This window comes from Drosophila sechellia, chromosome 3R (assembly GCF_004382195.2).
Source record: "Drosophila sechellia strain sech25 chromosome 3R, ASM438219v1, whole genome shotgun sequence".
In the NCBI taxonomy this organism is placed as follows: domain Eukaryota; kingdom Metazoa; phylum Arthropoda; class Insecta; order Diptera; family Drosophilidae; genus Drosophila; species Drosophila sechellia.
Genome location: NC_045952.1, coordinates 9,958,214 through 9,977,150, shown reverse-complemented (window position 1 = coordinate 9,977,150; position 18,937 = coordinate 9,958,214). Strand labels below are relative to the sequence as shown.

General features: G+C 48.5%; 6 protein-coding genes across 7 annotated transcripts; 4 read left to right on the top strand and 2 right to left on the bottom strand.

Annotated features, from left to right (window-relative positions):
• Positions 1 to 443: 443 nt before the first annotated feature.
• On the bottom strand, positions 444 to 8,933 carry LOC6613740. Of its 2 annotated transcripts, none has more exons than XM_032723060.1 (6): positions 8,867 to 8,933; positions 5,883 to 6,876; positions 3,064 to 5,706; positions 2,878 to 2,999; positions 1,830 to 2,809; positions 444 to 1,673 (listed from the first exon to the last, which is right to left on the bottom strand). In XM_032723060.1, the coding sequence occupies exons 2-6, from the start codon at positions 6,672 to 6,674 to the stop codon at positions 895 to 897; spliced, it is 5,316 nt and encodes a 1,771-aa protein (XP_032578951.1). In that variant the 5' UTR covers positions 6,675 to 6,876; positions 8,867 to 8,933; the 3' UTR covers positions 444 to 894. The 2 variants fall into 2 exon arrangements, with proteins under 2 accessions (XP_032578951.1, XP_032578950.1); XM_032723059.1 differs by having other exon boundaries at positions 8,367 to 8,905.
• Positions 8,934 to 9,204: 271 nt separating this feature from the next.
• On the top strand, positions 9,205 to 10,739 carry LOC6613739 (cleavage stimulation factor subunit 2). The gene is made up of 2 exons (XM_002038173.2): positions 9,205 to 9,453; positions 9,517 to 10,739. Exons 1-2 carry the CDS (start codon positions 9,317 to 9,319, stop codon positions 10,637 to 10,639), a joined length of 1,260 nt encoding a protein of 419 aa, XP_002038209.1. The 5' UTR covers positions 9,205 to 9,316; the 3' UTR covers positions 10,640 to 10,739.
• On the bottom strand, positions 10,729 to 13,154 carry LOC6613738 (cleavage and polyadenylation specificity factor 73). The gene is made up of 5 exons (XM_002038172.2): positions 13,001 to 13,154; positions 12,780 to 12,941; positions 11,426 to 12,717; positions 10,923 to 11,365; positions 10,729 to 10,859 (listed from the first exon to the last, which is right to left on the bottom strand). Exons 1-5 carry the CDS (start codon positions 13,066 to 13,068, stop codon positions 10,770 to 10,772), a joined length of 2,055 nt encoding a protein of 684 aa, XP_002038208.1. The 5' UTR covers positions 13,069 to 13,154; the 3' UTR covers positions 10,729 to 10,769.
• Positions 13,155 to 13,344: 190 nt separating this feature from the next.
• Positions 13,345 to 14,947, top strand: LOC6613737 (Golgi SNAP receptor complex member 1). The gene is made up of 4 exons (XM_032722156.1): positions 13,345 to 13,453; positions 13,519 to 13,703; positions 14,257 to 14,645; positions 14,711 to 14,947. Exons 1-4 carry the CDS (start codon positions 13,432 to 13,434, stop codon positions 14,811 to 14,813), a joined length of 699 nt encoding a protein of 232 aa, XP_032578047.1. The 5' UTR covers positions 13,345 to 13,431; the 3' UTR covers positions 14,814 to 14,947.
• A 104-nt stretch (positions 14,948 to 15,051) lies between these two features.
• On the top strand, positions 15,052 to 17,347 carry LOC6613736. Its single transcript, XM_002038170.2, has 3 exons — positions 15,052 to 16,624; positions 16,692 to 16,788; positions 16,847 to 17,347. The coding sequence occupies exons 1-3, from the start codon at positions 15,089 to 15,091 to the stop codon at positions 17,248 to 17,250; spliced, it is 2,037 nt and encodes a 678-aa protein (XP_002038206.1). The 5' UTR covers positions 15,052 to 15,088; the 3' UTR covers positions 17,251 to 17,347.
• A 150-nt stretch (positions 17,348 to 17,497) lies between these two features.
• Positions 17,498 to 18,737, top strand: LOC6613735 (mitochondrial import inner membrane translocase subunit Tim22). Its single transcript, XM_002038169.2, has 3 exons — positions 17,498 to 17,849; positions 18,267 to 18,460; positions 18,530 to 18,737. Exons 1-3 carry the CDS (start codon positions 17,612 to 17,614, stop codon positions 18,683 to 18,685), a joined length of 588 nt encoding a protein of 195 aa, XP_002038205.1. The 5' UTR covers positions 17,498 to 17,611; the 3' UTR covers positions 18,686 to 18,737.
• Positions 18,738 to 18,937: the final 200 nt, after the last annotated feature.

Here is an 18,937-nt window from a genome sequence, read left to right as displayed (position 1 = left end):
TTGTTTTCGTATTATGATGCATGTACGCATGTATTGTGAAATTTAATTTATACTTAATGTTGGGATCACTTAGAGCTACAAATTTTAACTAATGCTGCAATAAACCATTGAAACAATCCTTTAAAATAGCCTAGAGAAGTTGCAACTACTATAAATCAAAAATATGCTACGTACATCGAAATTTGTTATCCAATATGACAGTTGTGTTCGCTTACGTTCGATTGCTGGCAGAGTTTTCTCTTTAATTAGAAAAATACAAATTATATAACAAGTTGTTAGATGGGTGTTCGTTTTCTGTGTACGTGTCCTTCGCTTAGAATGTGCTCAAGTTCTGGAAAACTCGAAAGTTTTAAGACCAATTTCGGCTAACTTAAATTAACTAGTATGCTCTTCTAGGCATGGATAGATAAATGAATAAACTTAATGCGAACTAAACTACTAAACTAGAAATGAAAAGTATCGCGGCATATAGTATTTAATCGATGTATATTGCACTGAACTAGGTATAACATTTTACTAAAGTGGGTTAGAATCTAAAACCTAAACGGGATTAAAGCGGTTGACGCGAATTGTGATTCGAATCCGGAGGAAGAGAATGGGGAACACTTTCACATTTAGCTACGTTCTTAAACCACATCCAAAATGTAAGATTAGTAAAATGTAATTATTGTGATAATTGTTTCTTGTTGGTTTATTCAACAAGAATTGGCAATCGCATATGTTAACTAAATATATAGTTCGATAGGTAATACTAATTTGTTGTTTTGTTTCGTTTTGTTGTTTTAACCACAGACACACACAGTACACACATAGAAGAGTCATGAACAACTACCTAGGTAATGATTATATTAAACTTTAGTTCGATTACGATTAGCCCAATGGAACCGAACTCCTTTAGACCTCCACCGTGAAAGGATCGCGCGAATGGTGGATCTTCAGATGCTTGTTGTGGTTGGTCTTAGTTGTGGAGCTCTTGCCGCAGATGGTGCACGTGAACGGACGCTCTCCGGTATGCATTCGCCGGTGCTCTATCAGATAGTAATGCCGATGGAAGGACTTATCGCACTGGTCGCAGGTGAACTTCTTGGTGCCATGATGTTCGCGCCGGTGTCGCATGTAATTGTACTTGCGGATGAACTTGCAGCCGCAGTACTCGCACGTGTACGGTTTGATCTGTTTGTGCGCGTTGATGTGGTTCTTGAAGTCCAACTCTCGCACGAACGCCTTTGGGCAGTATTCGCACTTAAAGGGCTTGGCCGTCCGGTTGGCGTGTACCCACGAGTGGATCTTGAGATTCCATTTGGTGGAGAAGCTCTTGCTACAAATGGCGCAATCGTATTGGGGCTCCGTTGAATGCGTCGCCATATGCGCCTTGATGGACGTCTTCGCGAAGATTTGCTTACACATAGGGCATTCCATAGGTTCGGCATAATCAAACTTATCAGAGTGGGCCAGCCGTATGTGTCGACGTAGCGAGTTGGCGTGCACAAACCGATCGCAGCAGTACGGGCAGCACTTCGGCTTCAGGTCGTGCGTTTCCTTGTGCCACAGGAAGCGAGCCTTCGAGGGCAAGACTTCGCCGCAGTGACACACGTACTCTTTCTTGCGCACCATCATTTTGGTGTGGCGTTTGCGGTGTTGCGTCAGATTCGAGTATCGCTTGAACTTTTTACCTATTGTGTGTGTATAAATGGAGTTAGTTAGGAAAAATATTATAGCTGGAGTATTCTGGGTAGATAAGTGTTGCTACTACATCAATAGGACTAACTATATCCATTACATTAACACTTATCGACCCATGGTTATAAATAGTTAATTAATTGAATTACCGCATATCTTGCACTTGAGTGGCGTTTGCCCCGTGTGCATCCGCATGTGTTCGACCAAGGCGCTGCGCACCACGAACTTCTTGTCGCAGACATAGCATCCGAACTCCTTCCAGCCCAAGTGCCGCTTTAAGTGCAAGGAGAAGTTCTTCCAGCGGTAGAACTTCTTGCCGCAAGTAAAGCATTCAGCGGGATGCTCGGTGAGATGGGCGTCATAGAGCTTTACGGACGGGAAGTCGGTACGACAGACATAACAGAGGAATATGGATTTTTCCATAGCCTTCTGCTCCAGCTCGCTAAGATTGTTGCGCTCCTGTCCGAGCTTGGATTCGTTGTAGGCGATGAGCATTCGATACAAAGCTGCTAATTTAGCCGCTGGGGTCGTCATGGCTAATGGCGGCAGCGTGGGCTTTTCATCTAGCTGGTTGGGTGGCTTAATGTCGTCATCTACATCACCGTCACCATCACCGCCGATGCCCATCAGCTCTGAGTCCTTGACATCGGCCAAAAGTTCGGAATGGTCGTGCATTTGCTCAACATCATGCTTTTCCTGGCATTGCTCCTGTTTTATCTTCACAATGCCATCCTTGGAATCCTCAACCTCACCTGCCTGCATAATCATCTGTTGCTGTGGCGGTAACATCGAAGTATTCATTTGCGGCTGAGTGCAAATTAGACGGCGATTTTGCCGCACGTAGTTGTGCTCGCCAATCATGTGCGCATTACGCTCCTTAAGCTTTTCGAAGATCGCCTCGCAGTGTGGACACTTGTAGAGCTTGCGGCGCTGCGGTTTCCGCTGGGCAAGAGCAGCCGCTTCCGCTGCCGCCTCAGCAGCAGCCCGTGATGTCGAAGCTATTGGTGGACCCGCCAGCATAGCTGATGACGTACATGCGGAGGAGGTGGCCGCTGTCGGGAGAAGATCTGTAAGATGGCTCCTTCTCGAGCTAGATGAAGCCTCATCATCGACAGCATTGAAGTCAAAACTGTTAGTGTTTAAGAGATTTAAGAACTATTATACCATGTTTTCACAGATTACAATTTCAATTCTTACCGTTTTTGCTCTCTCTGCTGAGCGCTGAGATCCTGAGCCGGATAATAGTCCTGTCGCCAATCAGGGTTGTAGCCGCCGGAAAACTGGTTTCTGAAGTACCGCTGCGAAATATCCCCATACACCTGTAAAGAATCAAAATTATACTTAGTTTTGGATATAAAATGAACGGAATAAAATTGAACTTACCGACTCACTCCAGGAGTTCTCGATGTCGCAGTTGCTTTCCTGTTCGGAGATTTCACCTTTGGCGGGCATCTTCTCATCGGTTCGGATATTCAGGCCACCCACCAAACTGCTTTCCGTGCCATCGCCAGCGAACGACGACGACGTTGTGGACGCGGAAGCGGATGGCAGGTTGCTACTGCTGCTCAGCTGCTCCCGCTTGCAGGCGTCTAGATCAAGATATTTTGCATCCTCGTCCAAAGCAACGCTACAGCAATCGACGGCCGCTAGGGCGGCGTTAAAGTTGGTTGGCTGGTGGCTGACCACATCCTGGCTCTGATTGGAGGGTGTGGCAGTTCCCGATTCCGCACCACCCTGATTCTGTGGATCGTGATCCGGCTCTTGCTGATACCATGACTGCAGCGATTGGGTCTTGGCCACCCGGAATGTAGCATTCATCGAGTCGTGGTCCAACGAATTGCTGGACGACGAAGCCAAAGTGGCCGCATTGGTGGCATCGCTGACGCCGTGCTGCTGCTGATGATGATGCTGCTGCCTGGAGAAGGGATTAAAGTATGTGGCCGTCGTAGCAGTGGTAGTGGCCTGGTGGTACAGAAAGTTAAAGTCCGGCGGCTGTAACGTGTTCTGCACCTGGGCTGCGGTGGAGGTGTAGGAAGACGACGAGGATATCACAATCTCATCCACGTCCATGTTGTTGTCCGGCAGGATGTACTCTTCTCCCGGCTTGGCCGGTGCTTTGGAACAGCTGCTACTGCTGCTGGCAAAAACTGAGCCAGCAGAGGGAAAGCCTACACTGGCATTGACCACGAACGTTGTGCTCGACGCTGCCAGTGGCGGCGGCTGCTTCGAGTTTGCAAACTCCAGCAGCACCCGGGCATCGTCATCGTTCACCGCCGAGTGATGATGCAATAGTTTTCGGCTGGCGGTTAGGTGCTTCTCCAGAATGCTACTGCTCGTCGCTGGTGCCTCTAGGGTCTCACTCTTTACTTGCACCAGATCTCTTGATATGGATGGGTTGTTGCTGGGGGAAGATGGGGTGTCAGTCTTTTTTGTTGTCGTCGCTGTCGCTGGTGCTGTTTGTTTTGGTTTGATGACTAATTTCTTAGGCCCACGATGCTGGGCGGGAGTTGAAAAGCGCTGCGGCAACAATGTGGTGGTCGCCTCAACCTCGACTTTCATGGGCGGCGGCTGGGTGAGATCCTCGGGAGACGTTTCGGTCGCCGTTGCAGAAGTCGACGCTGCAGCCGTGCTTGCCATTCGAATGACGCTGGTGGTGCCGTGCTCAAGGCTGGGCTTTTGCTCCAGCTCGGCATTAGCGGCCATTGCCACGTTGTCGTAATCATCCAGGGGTTCTTCCTTTTCCACTTTGACGAGTGGTATGGGAGCCACAGCGGCAAACGGTCGACTTGCCCCAATGCGACTGGAGGCTACGATGTTGCCCATCAAATCGAGGTACTCATTCATATTGAGCGGAACATCGCTGAGTACGGTAATCCGATTCTTCTTGGACTTTGTAGTGGCGGTGGAGTTCGAATTGGAGGCGGAGTTGGACGCGGAATTGGAATGATTGTCCGCCAGATTGGAGGTGGAAGCTCCAGCAGCAGCACTCGTTGAAGGAGCCGTGCACAATGGAGGTGGTAGTGATGCCGCTGCATTTAGCTGCTCCTGCTTATGCTCTTTTTCCAACTCACTCTCACATCCGCTGCTCAGGCTCATGAACTCCTCCTCGTCCGACATGCGCTTGGAGCCGCGCTTCGGCTTCGTCTTACGGGCCTTTTTCGTTGTCTTGCTCATATTACGGCTGTGGCTGTTCTCCTCCCGCTCATCGTCCCCGTCTTCTTCCTCGGGCGGAGCTTCATGCTCGTGCTCCTCCTCTTCATCCTCGTCATCCTCATCATCATCGTGTATGTGCAGAACACTCGGCGGGGATTGATAAATGCGCTCGATCACGGAAAACTCGCCGTCTTCCTTCTCCACACACTCTACGATATGCTTCGGTGTCTCCTGGACAATGAAGTCACCATTTTCCCGCTCAAGGTAGTGTGCCACCGGTGATTCTGCAAACCTCAATACCGAAGATGCGGTGGTGGGACAGGCCGGCGATGCGCAGGCCACAGCCGCTGCAGCATTTAGCAGTGCTCCAAACGGTGAGTTTGTCTGACGATTCGCACGATGACCAGATCCCGAGGTCGAGGGGTTGTTGGAGGAACTGCAGCTACTGCTGACCCCCAATCCGTAGGTCTGCAAGCTCGGTGGCTGTTGGTGACTCTGCTGGCTCGGCTGCGACTGCTGCTGGTGAGGATGCTGATGGTGTTGACCTTGAGTTTGCACTAAATTGTGGATCTGCAACTGTTGCTGTGCCGATGGCGGTGGTGGGGGATTCAGGAATACTTCCGTTTGCGGTTTACTGGTCTGCTTGACAGTTGCAGTTGCGTGTGAAGTTGAAGCCGCTGATGTCGTCGTTGGTGCCAGGGCTAGGCTGTGTTGCATAGCCACGCTTTGGGACTGTGGCTGCTGTTTGTTTTGGTTGTGCTGAGATCGTATTTGACTAATGGCGGCTCCATAGGCGGGAGGTGGTTTCTGGTGCGATTGCTGCTGGGTCTGCGGTGGAACAACCGTCTGCTGTTGCTGGTGCTGGGTAAATAGCTGTAAAGAAATTTGAGTTGTTTAAAGCATAAAGGGTATACATTTCAGGTCCCGAGATTTGTATTATGTCTGCTTATACTTTTCGTAAATAATATAAGCCCTTTATTTTCAAAGGAATACTGCATAAAATCTTGATTGCAGCCTTTAAGACCAGACAAATAACTTGTGCGACTCACCTGCAACGGCGGAGGTGGGGGCAAAGCTGTGGCGTAGCTGAACTTCAGAGCAGGCTGATGCTGCTGCTGTTGCTGCGGGGGCTGCTGCTGGTGTGGAAAGTGAGCCTGCTGTTGATGGCTGGCGAGGAAGTGCTGCTGAGGCACCTGCGGAATCACCAGACCGGCTGCTGAGGTGGTGACACCACGCCCAAAGCCCGTCGTCTGTGGCTGCTGCTGGTTGAAGCGGTAATCCGGAGTGACCTGCGCTGGCTGGTACAAAGTGGACACGCTGCTCGTGGTGGGATGTGCGGATGTGCTGGCTCGCGCCTCAGTTGTGGGCGGTGAGCATTTCAGTGCTTTCATCGGTGGATTGCTCGGTTTGCTGCTGCTGTTGCTTGCTGAAGTGGAGGTGGGTGCGGAGCTGGTTGTCGAAGAGGCGGCTCCGTTGGAGCAGGCCGCCACGAGGGAGGAGGATAGCGGTGGTGGTGCTGGTGGCAGCACAGGCGCTGTTGCTGCTGATATGGTATTGGCCACGACTGGTTTGACATCGCCGCCAGACGGTGGTGATAAGACGGCCGGTTTCTCATCAGCACTGGCTTCGCCGCCGCTGGATCCACCTCCTCCAGTTCCTCCTGTCAGCATGGCGGCAGCGAGAACGCTGCCCATGCTGTTGCCACCGTTCCCAACGATCGTCATCTGCACCAGCGCCTTGATCACCTGCTCCTTGGGATGGGTCTCCAAGTGATCGGAGAGATTCATGCCCGCATGCAGGTACAATGTGCACACGGGGCATTGGACACTGTTGTCGACCATGATGACGATTTTAGATTGTTCTATGTGTGGCTCCTGCCTACTCCTGCTCCTGCTCACTGGCTGCTCCTGCTCTCTGGGAGCCTGGCTTCTAGCTTTCTAGTGCGACGTATGACTGGCGTGGTTGCCCTTCAGAGTCATAAAACAACGTATCTCCTTGGGTTGGCGTCCATCTTGCTCAATCCTCTGATTCGACGCGGGTGAGCTGCAATGGAGAACATAAAGAATGTCAGAATGTTGGTGCCAGAAATCACTGTACCAGTCCCTGGGCACATTCTGCGCTCCGATATCAACGTCTTCGGTGAAGTGATCCAAGTGATCAAGTATCCACGGAATGCGTGCAGCGTAATCTTAATCGTTTTATACAAAACCAATCCATTATTATAAAGAGGATACTTTAAAACAAAAACCCTATTTTTTTATACGGAGGCGATTTGGATTGAAATACAGGAGGAACACTGTGCATCCTAGCTGTTATCCGTTAATCACAATACAAAGAAAAAAGCATTGCACAATTAGAACCACAAATGTTTTACTATCGGGGGTAGCACAAAATAATCAGAAAAAAACGTTCGTTGGAAGTTTCTTGTAGTAAGTAATTTCTTTAAAAGCAAACAAAATAAAAGCATGATAAAAATAAAATACTTTAAACAACGAGCACATAATGATTTTGGTTTACCAGTAATTAGTTTGTTCTTTAGATAGCTACCAAAAAAGTATAATTTATATTTAATAATTGAGGATCCCAATTGATCAAAATGAGAGTTTAAAAGGAACACCGACTGGAACAAAGCAGACTCAACCTCAACAGTCACCTCAAAGTCAATTCCCCATTTTTGAAATCAGAGGTGCCATTTTAAATCGATTCTATTGATTTACTAAATTCATGTCTTGTACATGTACAACATAAGAATTCTAATTAGAAGGTCCTGCTTGGGCAGTGGAAATGGCGGATTGGAATGCCGGCCGCAGTTGAGTGAGACAACTTCTGCAGCAGCTTTTTTCGCTCGGGGAGCCAGAGCAGCAGGAAGAAACGGAATCAGAATCGGAATCGGAAAAAAAGAGGCAACGACCCAGACCCAGCCTGCTGACGAGTTATTGGCCGTTCCTCTGGTTTGCCTTTTGCTGCTTGCCTTTTGCGATAACTTTTGCTTTTATTTATAGTCTGTCTGTAGACCAACATTCGCTTGGTTCTTTTTTGGGATTTGGCCATCTCTGCAAGGGTTGCTCTTTGTTTTGGGGGCGAAGGACAATGCGAGGGCTGCACATAAACAGCGGCAAACAAATGTCTACGTCTGTTGCTATTGATTTTTCCTTTGCCAAAGGTTACACACACCACGCACACACAACACCCACATGCACACATGCACACACAGACTGTCGAAAAATTGAGGAGCACACGGTGCGTTAATGCATTAAGATTTATTCCAGTATCCCAGTTTGCAGCAACAACAATCGCAGCCAACCTTTTTTCCAGTGTGCACGCGCGCGTGTGTGTGTGCGTTAATGTCGCTGATCTTGCCACTTATTGTACGATTTTTTCTGCTGCTTATTATTCACATAATTACAGACACACACAATTTAAAAATGCACATATTTCCGCTTTTGTTCACCAGCCATTGGCATCGATTTCGTTTTCGTTTCGACCATGGAATGGAATGACACTTCCACAAAGAGAGGACGCCAGCTAATTACCAGTATCGATCGAGAGAGAGAGCGGCTGAGAGCGTATCCTTGGAAATGTAAAGAGCGTGGTGCACCTGCGGCCACTTAAAGATGAAGAGGAAGTGGAGTTGGAGTTGGAGGAGGAACTGGAACAGGAGGACCAGGAGCAACTGGCTCTCTTCTCTTCTTCTTTTTCTCGTTCAATGACACAGAAATCTTTCCTCTCGTCTTCCGCTTTGTGCGCTCCTTCTTCCAATATACAAGCGAGCTTTTTATATGTGCGAGTGCGACTGCGAGGCCATCGCTGCGTTTATCTCCCTCTGTCTGTGTGTGTGTGCGTTGTGTGTGTTGGAGTGCGTGTGGCTACACACAAAGTAAAATTTTCAAGCACTTTTTCATGCACTTCGAGCCGTTTTTTGTCTACTGCCGCATAGAAAACGAATAAACGCCACTTTCATCTACACTTTGGTGTACAATTCGTGCATATTGCTGGACTTTTCACTATCAAAAACCGTTTAAATCGTTTTCACCTTGCGACAAGAAAAATTACAACACCAGGCGTTGGAGTGCTGCAAAACGTATGCTGGCTGCGGGAACTTACCAGCACTAGCATTGATGGTATTTATGGCTAAGCAGGGCATTTAGCTATTTTCTCGCTAAATATGGCGTCTTAGGTGATGGAAATGTTTGAGAATCCCAAAAATTAGACAAATAGAGTTAATTCATTTTTTTAATGTTTAGTTAAGAAAATATAATAAAATGGCTTGTTTATCTGTTAATACACTTGGTATAATATTTTGTGTCCCATACCGCATTATTTCCCAAAAAATATATGAAGAAAGGTATGAATCCCTGGTAAGGGAAATTATTCAAGGAAGAAGAAGAAACAGCAAGCCGGAACGCAGAGAATTTTTTAGACGAGTTTGTCAACGTTTGCTAAGATTTCCTCGAATTTGTGCAGTAAATAATAGCAAACAGACATGGCAGATAAGGCGCAGGAACAAAGTATTATGGACAAGTCCATGCGGTCGGTTTTTGTGGGGAACATTCCATACGAGGCCACCGAGGAGAAGCTGAAGGAGATTTTCAGCGAAGTGGGCCCGGTCTTGTCACTGAAGTGAGTTCTATGCTAAGAGTCATGCAATATCTCGCTGTAAACCTCATATTCCCAATCCCCCAGACTGGTCTTCGATCGGGAAAGTGGCAAACCCAAGGGCTTTGGCTTCTGCGAGTACAAGGACCAGGAGACGGCTCTGAGTGCCATGCGGAATCTGAATGGCTACGAGATCGGCGGCAGAACACTGCGTGTGGATAACGCCTGTACGGAGAAGTCGCGCATGGAGATGCAGCAGCTGCTTCAGGGACCCCAGGTGGAGAATCCCTATGGCGAGCCCTGCGAACCAGAGGATGCTCCCGAGCTCATTACCAAAACTGTGGCTTCCTTGCCACCCGAGCAAATGTACGAGCTGATGAAGCAGATGAAGCTCTGCATCGTTAGCAATCCATCGGAGGCACGCCAGATGCTCATGCTCAATCCTCAGTTGGCGTACGCTTTGCTGCAGGCCATGGTGGTCATGAGGATCGTGGACCCGCAGCAGGCGCTCGGCATGCTCTTCAAGGCCAACCAAATGCCCCCCGTTTTGGGCGGCAATCCGCACCAGGGGCCGGGGAACCACTCGATGATGGGACAGCAACAGGTTCCGCAGCAGCAGGTACAGATCCCGCAGCAACAGCAACAGGCTCCCCAGCCACCAATGCCCGTTCCCGGACCTGGCTTCCCAACCAATGTCCATCCGAACGATATCGATTTGCGCATGGTACCCGGTGGACCCATGCCGATGGATCCCAGGATGATGGGCCGTGGCATGGACCAGGATTTGCGCGCTTCTTTACCCAATCCAGTGCCTCCGCCATTGATGGATCCCCGAGCTCGTGCCCAGATGCCTCCACAGCAGCAGCAGGTCGTTCCGCAGGCGCCACCGGCCCCCTATCCCAGCGATCCGCGCCAGCGCCCCATGGATCCCAGGTTAAGGGCAGGACCTGGTCCTCAGCAGCAGGTACCGCCACAAGGCATCCCCCAAGCGCCGCCACCGACACAACAACAGCAGGCGGCCGCACAGCAGTTGCAGAGCAGACTTGGCGCCCATGGAGTCCTGCCCTCGGATGCCTCCGACCAGGAGAAGGCTGCCCTCATCATGCAGGTGCTACAGCTGTCCGAAGAGCAGATTGCGCAGCTGCCCTCCGAGCAACGGACCAGTATCCTCATGCTCAAGGAGCAGATTGCGAAGAGTACTCAGCGCTGAATCTACTCCGGCTAAAACAATTGGAAAATCACCACTTCGATCATGCATACTATAGTACTTTCAACATGAATCAATTAATAAAACGAACATTTCAACACAAGGAGATTTATTAAGTGGAATAGCTCTATGTTTAAAGAGCGGAGACTAGGGTCTGGTGCAACTTCTGTACCGTCGTGTTGAGCATTTGTCGCAGCACATCATCTTCGGCACAGCTGATGGCCTGGAAAGATTGCAGATTTACGATATTTTTCGACGTTAGAAAGCGTCTTCGATGAACACTCACCAGGGTTTCCAGATTTATTTCCGCACGTTTACCGCTCACCGTCACTGCCAGCAGATCGCCCTCGAACATTTTTGGCACGCAGTTGTCGCCGAAGGTGTCCTGTAGCGTCTCGATTAGGCACTCCCGAAAGCGCGAGTCCTCTGATTTGGTTTGCTTTGTGGCGCCCTTCAGATTTGTTCCGCCCAACTCGGATTGCATGATGCAGGCAAGAACGGCATCGGCGTACACATCATTCACATGCGTCGCTTGCCACTCCATCACAATGATTTTCTGCTCCACAGTCAGCTCGATGCAGCCGAACACACGCAGCTTTCGCTCCGCCTCCAGCACCTCCACGCAGCCGGCTCCAATGCGATCCAGCAGCAGCTCTAGAGTGCTCAGCGAGCTGCCCCACGGAATCGACTGGCGTTGGGTTACAACAGACATGCTCATGTCCGTGTATTCTGTGGGAATTATTTGAATGAATCGAAATTTTTATAAAGGAACTAACCAATATTACGTACTGCCCAGATCAGAAGGAGCCAACAGGTGGTACTTGAAGTCGCGCTTAACCAGAACGCCTGAGAGTTTGCTTCCCACCTCCGAGTTCTTGGCTGCGAGGCTTCCCATCACCTTGGCGGTTTTCTCGCCACGGAAATAAAGATCGACAGCATGTGTGTTTCGCGGGTTGTAGAACTTTATATCCGTGCTCGCATCTGCTTCGTATTCCCGCTGCAGGGCCAACTTCAGACGCGACATCTCGTTCTGCTCGCCGTGGACGAGCACGACATGCGTTGGCTTTAGCAGGCGGATGAATTCACTGGTCTGCTGGTAGTCCGTGTGAGCCGAAAAGGATATGTAGTCGACGGACATGTTGAGCGGCAGCTTCTGACCCGACAGTGTGGTGATCTCCTCCGGCTCTGACAGAACGGTTTTGGCCAAAGTGCCCTCCACACAGTAACCGGCTATGATCACTCCGTTCTTGGGATCTGTGCACCAGCTCTCGAAGAGCTCTCGCGACAATCCCGACTGCATCATACCGGGCGAAGCCATAATTACGCAGGGTCCGATATCCTCGAAGTGATCGATGCCCTTCAGGTTGGAAATGTGGCGGAAAACGAATGGATTGTTCACCGCTATCTGTCGTCGAATTCTATCGTTCATGGCATTGATGTACGTCTGGTAGACAGCCATGCACTTCTTGGCCAGAGAGGAGGCATAGTAGATGGGAATCTCGTGCAGATCAGGGTTCTGCGACCAGAATTCGTCCAGAATAAGTAGCAGTTCTTGGGCACGGCCCAAAGCAAATACTGGGATTAAGCATCTCCCGCCTTGCTGAACTATTTTCTGCACCAGAGAGGTAAATCGGTTCTCTCGATCCTCTCTTTTCTCGTGAATGTGAGTGCCGTAGGTGGACTCTGTGATAAGAACATCCGGCTTCATCGGTGGCACTTCGGCAGCCATCAAATGTCGATCCTCCTGGCGCGAAAAGTCACCAGTGTACAAAATCTTGATGCCAGCGATCTCGATCATGAACATGGCAGCGCCCAAAACATGACCAGCAATATAGGCACAAAAGCGTACGCCCATCACATCGCGCTCCTCGTGGAAATTGATCGTCTCGATCTTCTCCATGGAGGCCTCCAGATCGGCTTCCGTGTATAGCATCTGTTCGGTGGATATGTTACTGATCTTGATGTAATCGGACAGCATCCATCGGTAAATGGCTTTCGTGGCATGGGTCATGAAGCAGCGGCCCTTGAAGCTGGTCTTCATGAGGAACCAGGGCAAGGCGCCGCAGTGATCCAAGTGGAAACTGACAAATATAAGCATTCACCATTAAAAGTTGAATGCCCATTTAATCGCCGCAGTACTCACTGTGATATAAACAGCAGATCAATCTCATCCGCCTCTATTAGATCCACGTAGGGCAGGGCATCCATGCCGGACAATCCCGGATGAATTCCGCAGTCCAGCATGATCTTCTTGCCCTTAAATTCCAACATGATGCAGGAGCGTCCCACTTCCTGGCCAGCACCCCTGAAATATAAGCGTTACCCTTGAGTTTCGTCTATCTGTTTTAAATTAAGATTCCTTACAGTGGCTTGATCTGAAGCAGGTCGCTTTCCTCGTCTGGCATGCGTGCATCACCTGTTGCCTGCGTCATGATGTTTAAAATAGTGTAATCAATTACAAACTTTTTTACAAATCGCCGGCAACAAAACGCTGTTCTCGGCAGTGTGACCAAGGTTTGATGACTGTCGGTAGGGACCTGTTCACACAGGGGCTGGAAAAGAACATGTCACTCTTTACATTTGGCTAGCGTTATAAAGGTAATGGTTATTAGGATAATTTAATTATTCTCGAATACTATCAAAGTAAACATTTATTTATTAAATAGGGCCTTTATTAAATCTGGCTATTCATCTTTCGCGATACTCTCAGCTCATTCCAGTTCGGCCTGGCCTGATCTGGTCACACCGATTGCCACACGAAAGTCGAACAAATAAAGGAAAACTATTTTGGACAAATGGGAGGATCCAGCTACGATGGTGAGCAATGGGACTTAATGGTTACCTTCCATATAAGCCATCTCTCCTCTCGACCTCCCGCACAGTGCTCAGGAAGCAGGCGAGGAGCCTGGAGAACGAGATTGACCTGAAGCTGGTGGCATTCAGCAAAATCGGTGCTGGCAGCGGAGGAGGTGGAAGTGGAGGACTAGGAGGCGTTGACACATCGCCGCTCCTGGGCGAGCACGTCTTCGATTCGCTGTCGGAGGAGATCGAGCAGATGCTGGAGAAGGTGCGATAGGTGACCCAATGCCCTGCGCTGGTGCAGGGATTAAAACTTTAAGCTGGGATTAAACCCGAAGCAATGTAGTGCTGATCCCTATTTATTTATTACGCGAATTTCTGTGCTACCGGCTATGTGCTACTATGAATAACTAATTTCCGACTAAACCTTCCCAAAAATCACAATTTAATTAGCAGAATTCAGCGCACAATTGAAAAACTGCCACGATTAAGATACTTATATTGAAAACATTCCATCACTTTCCCATTTTCTATGAATCTGTATATATAATATATAATATTATTCAATCTTTAATTGATCTGATCTTTGCTAGATTCCTTAAAGGAAAACGTTTAAGTATTCCTCCTTGGATTCGCTAAATGAATTCGTTTTGATAAATACTTTAATAGATAACTTGAAAGTAGTGAATGAGTCACCGACTGAACCACAAAATGTTCAAATTGCTTTGCTGTCGTATATCTTGTTTAGTTATCTAAGTGTTCTAGGCAATACCCATTTGTATAGCGGCAGGATATAACTATTTCATCCTTCTTAATTGCAGCTATCCTCGCTAAATGAGTCCATGTCCGATTTGCCCGCCTCTGGAGCAGCCGCCATGCACACACTGCAGAGGCATCGAGAGATCCTGCAGGGCTATCGCCAGGAGTTCAATAAGATCTGCGCCAATCACACAATGCGAATCGAGCGCGAGGAGCTGCTTCGTGGCTCAGGATTGGCCACCAGCTCCGGCAGTCCATCCATCTCGGGCCTGAACCGGCGAGAAATGTACCTGAAGGAGAGCGGGCACCTCAACAGCGCCAGTCACGTGGTCAACGATCAGATAAATATCGCGATTGAGACGCGTGACCATCTTCACGCCCAGCGACAGGCATTCAAGCGGCTGCAGACCCGCTTTAACGATATCTCCAATCGATTCCCACTGATTTCCAGGTGAGACAGAATTCAATTCAATTTATGCATATTTACTTATCCAATTATTTGTTTTATATCCACAGTCTAATTCAGCGTATCAACATCAAAAAGCGACGCGATTCGCTTATCCTGGGAGCAGTTATTGGCTTCTGTGTGATCTTGCTGCTGCTCTACGCCTTCAACTAGTGACTGGCCACCGCGATTTGGCCAAAGATAGAGCTTGCATTCAACTCCATTACAGACAATTGCAATTTTAGTTTGTTTTTTCCGACGGTATATGTGTATATGTGATAGCAATAAAATGTACTATATAAGAGAAACCCAATAGCCCTTGATCCTAATCTCAAGCAGCAGTTAATAACTTTAGGCAAACAGCAAACATAACAACCTATGTATATACCAAAAAGAAACCCAAAACATTTATAGAGCTACCTTATTGAAACGACTTCAATTGCACAGAGATGGCTGAAAATCCAGCCGAAGAGGCCGCCCCCATAGACAATGCCGACGAGATCCCAGCCGCGGAGGATGCTCCCAAACTAGTAACGATCGCTGAAGCGGCGGAGGGAGCAGAAGTCCAAGGTGAGGCAGCTAACGTAGATCAAATCGAAGGAGAAGGCGAAACAGTATTGCCAGCCGAGAATGAGGAAACCTCAAAGGAAGGGCGGGAATCTGGAGCTAAACAAAAGGGTCTTGCTACCGCCGACGAACGAAAGCGCGAAAAGCTCCAGAGGATTAAGGAAAGGCTCGCCAAAAAAGACGAGGAAGAGGCTATGAAGGCTGCGCTGGTTACGGCTCCAATAGAATCTGAGGAGATGCCGGAAGACGAGGATAAGGAGGAACTCCATTCCGTGGAATCGGCCGGCGAGGATTCCGAAGATGACTTAGAAGATATAAAGGCCATCCTTAACGAAAAGCCCCCAACTCTACGTGAAAGCGTTGTCGTCGAAGAGGAAATCGAAGAGGATCTCGATTCGGAAGGCAGCGTGGATGAGCCCTTGCCCAGGCTGGGAGTGTCCATAAAGAGTGAGTTTATCCGCGGATTTGAAAGTCTGCCAAGCATATCGGACATATCACTCGATCCGGACCCGGAACCAGAACCTGAACCGGACAACGCTCAGGACAAGTCCGACACCAAACCGGAGACAGATGATGGTGTATTTCACAAGGATGGCACAGACGATGCCGGCGAGGGTGAGTCGGGGGGTTCTTCGGGTTCCGATCAGGATGCTAGCACAGCTCAACATGCAGCGGGTGAGTCGGAAGAGGACGACGAATCCGTACTTATGGATGATCTGCCGGATGAGCAAGAGCCGACAGAAAAACAGGTCGTCATTGGGGAGGAAGTGGACACCATGGCCATGTTCACTGAGGCTGTGGATGCGGAGTTGGAGACCCACCAGGAGCTGCAAGTCCCGGTTGAAGAACCATTCTGGTATCGCCTCACTGTCGACTTCCTGAACAATCTTATCAATACCGTGGTGGAAAATGCGGAGAACACCGAGAAGAACAAGGAGCACCTGTTGGACAAGCGCAAGATGTTGCTGGAGCTGCAGCGTCTGGTAGACGACTACACCTTCGAGAAGTACCAAAACACCCTTCTGAACAACGTCGTCTGTGACTACTTCCGTCGCAATCGCAAGTTCAACAACTTTCAGCCACTGCCACCGGACGATGCTGCTGGCGAGTTCATTCGCTGGATGAATGCCCTCAACTCGGTGGACAATCTGATGGAGCGGGTGAAGATGATCAAGATCAAGAACGGACACAGTGCGTCGCGCGCCATGCTGGAGCTTAACTCGTATTCTGTCCTCGCCTTCAACGAAGAGCAGCGTCTGGAGGGATTCATGCGCAAGACCCTCATCCGCAAGGACATGGATCGCTTGAGGCGCGCGCTGGACAACGATCTCAGGCGCATGCAGGACCTTCGCAACCAGATCAGCGAGAAGCGCTACGAGCTCAACTTGAACCTTCACAACCTGGCATTTGTGGATGAGGTAAGGACGAACAGTTCTAGGAACTTACAATCTTGTGGAAAAATACGAGTACATTCTTCTCCCGCAGAAAGTGATGAAATTCGAGCGGGTTACTGAGACGTTGACCATTTCGCAAATGCTGTGCGCCAACGAATCCATAATACAGTTGAGCAAGCAACTAGAGGGTAAATTGATGAAATCTAGGACTTTAAATTAATCGTTAAATTCACATAAATTGTATAGAAAAGTGCAAGGATGTTGCGGTCATGCAGTCGAACTACAAGAAGTCCATGATCGAGGAGACGTGCGTGCGTGAGAAGCGGGACATGATCTCCTACATGCTCTCCAAGGCGAGGGCCGAGTACATAGACCGTTTCGAGCGGCGGAACAAGCTGCGCAAGGATCTGACCAGGCTGCAGCTGGAGCACGCCGACCTAAAGTCCAAGCGGAACAAGCTGGAGACCAAGGGCGGACTGCTCTTCAAGCCGGGCCTGATGTACGACTACGATAAGTGCATGGCCGATATACAGGCCCGTCGTGCTCATATCCAGGCGATGAAGAAGACCTGCAACGAGTTGGGAAAACGCATTCGAGCCTGCGAAGACGCCAAGTACCAGTCCAGTTTTTCGATACGGTATCTTGGTTAATTAGGATGCATTTCTAATTTTCTAAGGATTTTCACAGGTAAATTTGAGTGTACCTTGTATAACTGTCACCCATATGTGAAAATGTTGAACATTAAACGTAATGTAATAAAAAATTAAGCTTTTGAATTCAATTTTAAGGAGAACAATTTAAAAAATATACTTCCCCGCCGATTTCGTAGGTTTCTTTGGACAATCGATAATAGTTTTCTGCTTGTCGATAAGCACTCTTTGCTGCGATAGTTCAGCCCTGGCAAGCAGCTGTTCGGCGATGTGATAATAATTTTGGTTTTTTTTACACAACACGTTTAGCGCAAAACAAAATCCTGCATTTGTGAATAAAAACCTAAATAAAATAGCAAAGATGTCCGTGCTGCCCAACGCCGGAAACAATGAATCGCCGGTGACGGCGCCCAAAATGTTTGGCGATCCGAATTTGGATCGCATGGCGATGGAGTACGTCGGCAACATGCAGCGCTACCGCGAGAACATCATAATCCCCAAGAGCAACGGCCCGGTGAAGATCAAGACCAACGAGGAGAAGTTCATCGAAACGGCGGTGGAGAGCTGTGGATTCAAATGCACCATGGCCTGTGTGATGGGTGGGTGACACTACCTACATACCTCTTAAACTAATGGTTCATAATCAAAACAGCCACTTGCAAAACAGTCCCCTCTTGATTATCACAGATTATTGCACATTCAAGTCATTGGACATTTAAATTGTCATATATGTGCGATCCTTAAACCATCCATTATTATTATTTTATAACAATACCTTCTAATTCGTTTCACCAATAATGCTTGATTATTAAATGTTGTTATTAATGGTTTATCAATCATTAATGAAAGTTTAATAAAAAGCTAATCAAATTATAATATGTTAAGTTATTTACTTTCTCAATATGCTATTTATTTGTTTAAAACTTACCTCAGACGTTTCAGATTCAGTATTTGTTTGTAACTCAAATATAAGAATATTAATTTAATTGTAACCATATATCTATACTCCATTTCAGGCTATGGCTTGGGTGCAGCTTTGGGGTTGTTCAGCGCCTCCGTTAATCCCAACATGGCCGATCCCTTCGCGAATGAGAAGAAGCAGACGGCCAGGGAAGTGTTCCGCGAAATGCGCTCCACCACCCACTCCTATGCGAAGAATTTCGCGCTCATCGGCTGTGTGTTCTCCGCCGTGGAGTGCACCATCGAGAGCGTAAGTCCACCTGCTCAAAAGCCTTGTGTATTAGTTTGTATTAACTAGAACTCCTTCTGATTTTTGCAGCATCGGGGCGTCACGGACTGGAAGAATGGCACCTATGCTGGAGGCATCACTGGCGGACTGATTGGATTGCGTGCTGGCGTTAAGGCGGGCATCATCGGCGGCCTGGGATTCGCCGCCTTCTCCACGGCCATCGACTACTACATGCATTCTAGATAGGCTCATATTCTTCGGTTACCTTGTTTCGTAGTAAATGTTTGTTTCTAACTAACGACTATGGCTATGCTTTTGTGAATTGCCGCCAAGGAAACGCTTTCGTCACGACCTATAATGGGCCCCATTTCCGGTTGGCTCCCATTTGGAGCCCTGACATTTGGAAAAGTGCAGCTGCCGCACATTAATATTGCGCCCCAATCAAAAAGGCACTGTGTGGCATAAACAATGTGCCACAGTCTCGCTTTCAAATTCGGC

Coding starts and splice junctions, on each gene's coding strand:
- LOC6613740 (XM_032723060.1), bottom strand. CDS start 6,674: ATGGTCGACAACAGTGTCCAATGCCCCGTGTGCACATTGTACCTGCAT. Junction 3,000..3,063: donor AGAACTCCTGGAGTGAGTCG/GTAAGTTCAATT, acceptor GATTCTTTACAG/GTGTATGGGGATATTTCGCA. Junction 1,674..1,829: donor ACTCAAGTGCAAGATATGCG/GTAATTCAATTA, acceptor CACACACAATAG/GTAAAAAGTTCAAGCGATAC.
- LOC6613739 (XM_002038173.2), top strand. CDS start 9,317: ATGGCAGATAAGGCGCAGGAACAAAGTATTATGGACAAGTCCATGCGG. Junction 9,454..9,516: donor GGCCCGGTCTTGTCACTGAA/GTGAGTTCTATG, acceptor CCAATCCCCCAG/ACTGGTCTTCGATCGGGAAA.
- LOC6613738 (XM_002038172.2), bottom strand. CDS start 13,068: ATGACGCAGGCAACAGGTGATGCACGCATGCCAGACGAGGAAAGCGAC. Junction 11,366..11,425: donor GGCTCCTTCTGATCTGGGCA/GTACGTAATATT, acceptor TAATTCCCACAG/AATACACGGACATGAGCATG. Junction 10,860..10,922: donor AAATAAATCTGGAAACCCTG/GTGAGTGTTCAT, acceptor CAATCTTTCCAG/GCCATCAGCTGTGCCGAAGA.
- LOC6613737 (XM_032722156.1), top strand. CDS start 13,432: ATGGGAGGATCCAGCTACGATG. Junction 13,704..14,256: donor TCGAGCAGATGCTGGAGAAG/GTGCGATAGGTG, acceptor TCTTAATTGCAG/CTATCCTCGCTAAATGAGTC. Junction 14,646..14,710: donor CGATTCCCACTGATTTCCAG/GTGAGACAGAAT, acceptor TTATATCCACAG/TCTAATTCAGCGTATCAACA.
- LOC6613736 (XM_002038170.2), top strand. CDS start 15,089: ATGGCTGAAAATCCAGCCGAAGAGGCCGCCCCCATAGACAATGCCGAC. Junction 16,625..16,691: donor ACCTGGCATTTGTGGATGAG/GTAAGGACGAAC, acceptor CTTCTCCCGCAG/AAAGTGATGAAATTCGAGCG. Junction 16,789..16,846: donor GTTGAGCAAGCAACTAGAGG/GTAAATTGATGA, acceptor TAAATTGTATAG/AAAAGTGCAAGGATGTTGCG.
- LOC6613735 (XM_002038169.2), top strand. CDS start 17,612: ATGTCCGTGCTGCCCAACGCCGGAAACAATGAATCGCCGGTGACGGCG. Junction 17,850..18,266: donor CACCATGGCCTGTGTGATGG/GTGGGTGACACT, acceptor ACTCCATTTCAG/GCTATGGCTTGGGTGCAGCT. Junction 18,461..18,529: donor TGGAGTGCACCATCGAGAGC/GTAAGTCCACCT, acceptor TGATTTTTGCAG/CATCGGGGCGTCACGGACTG.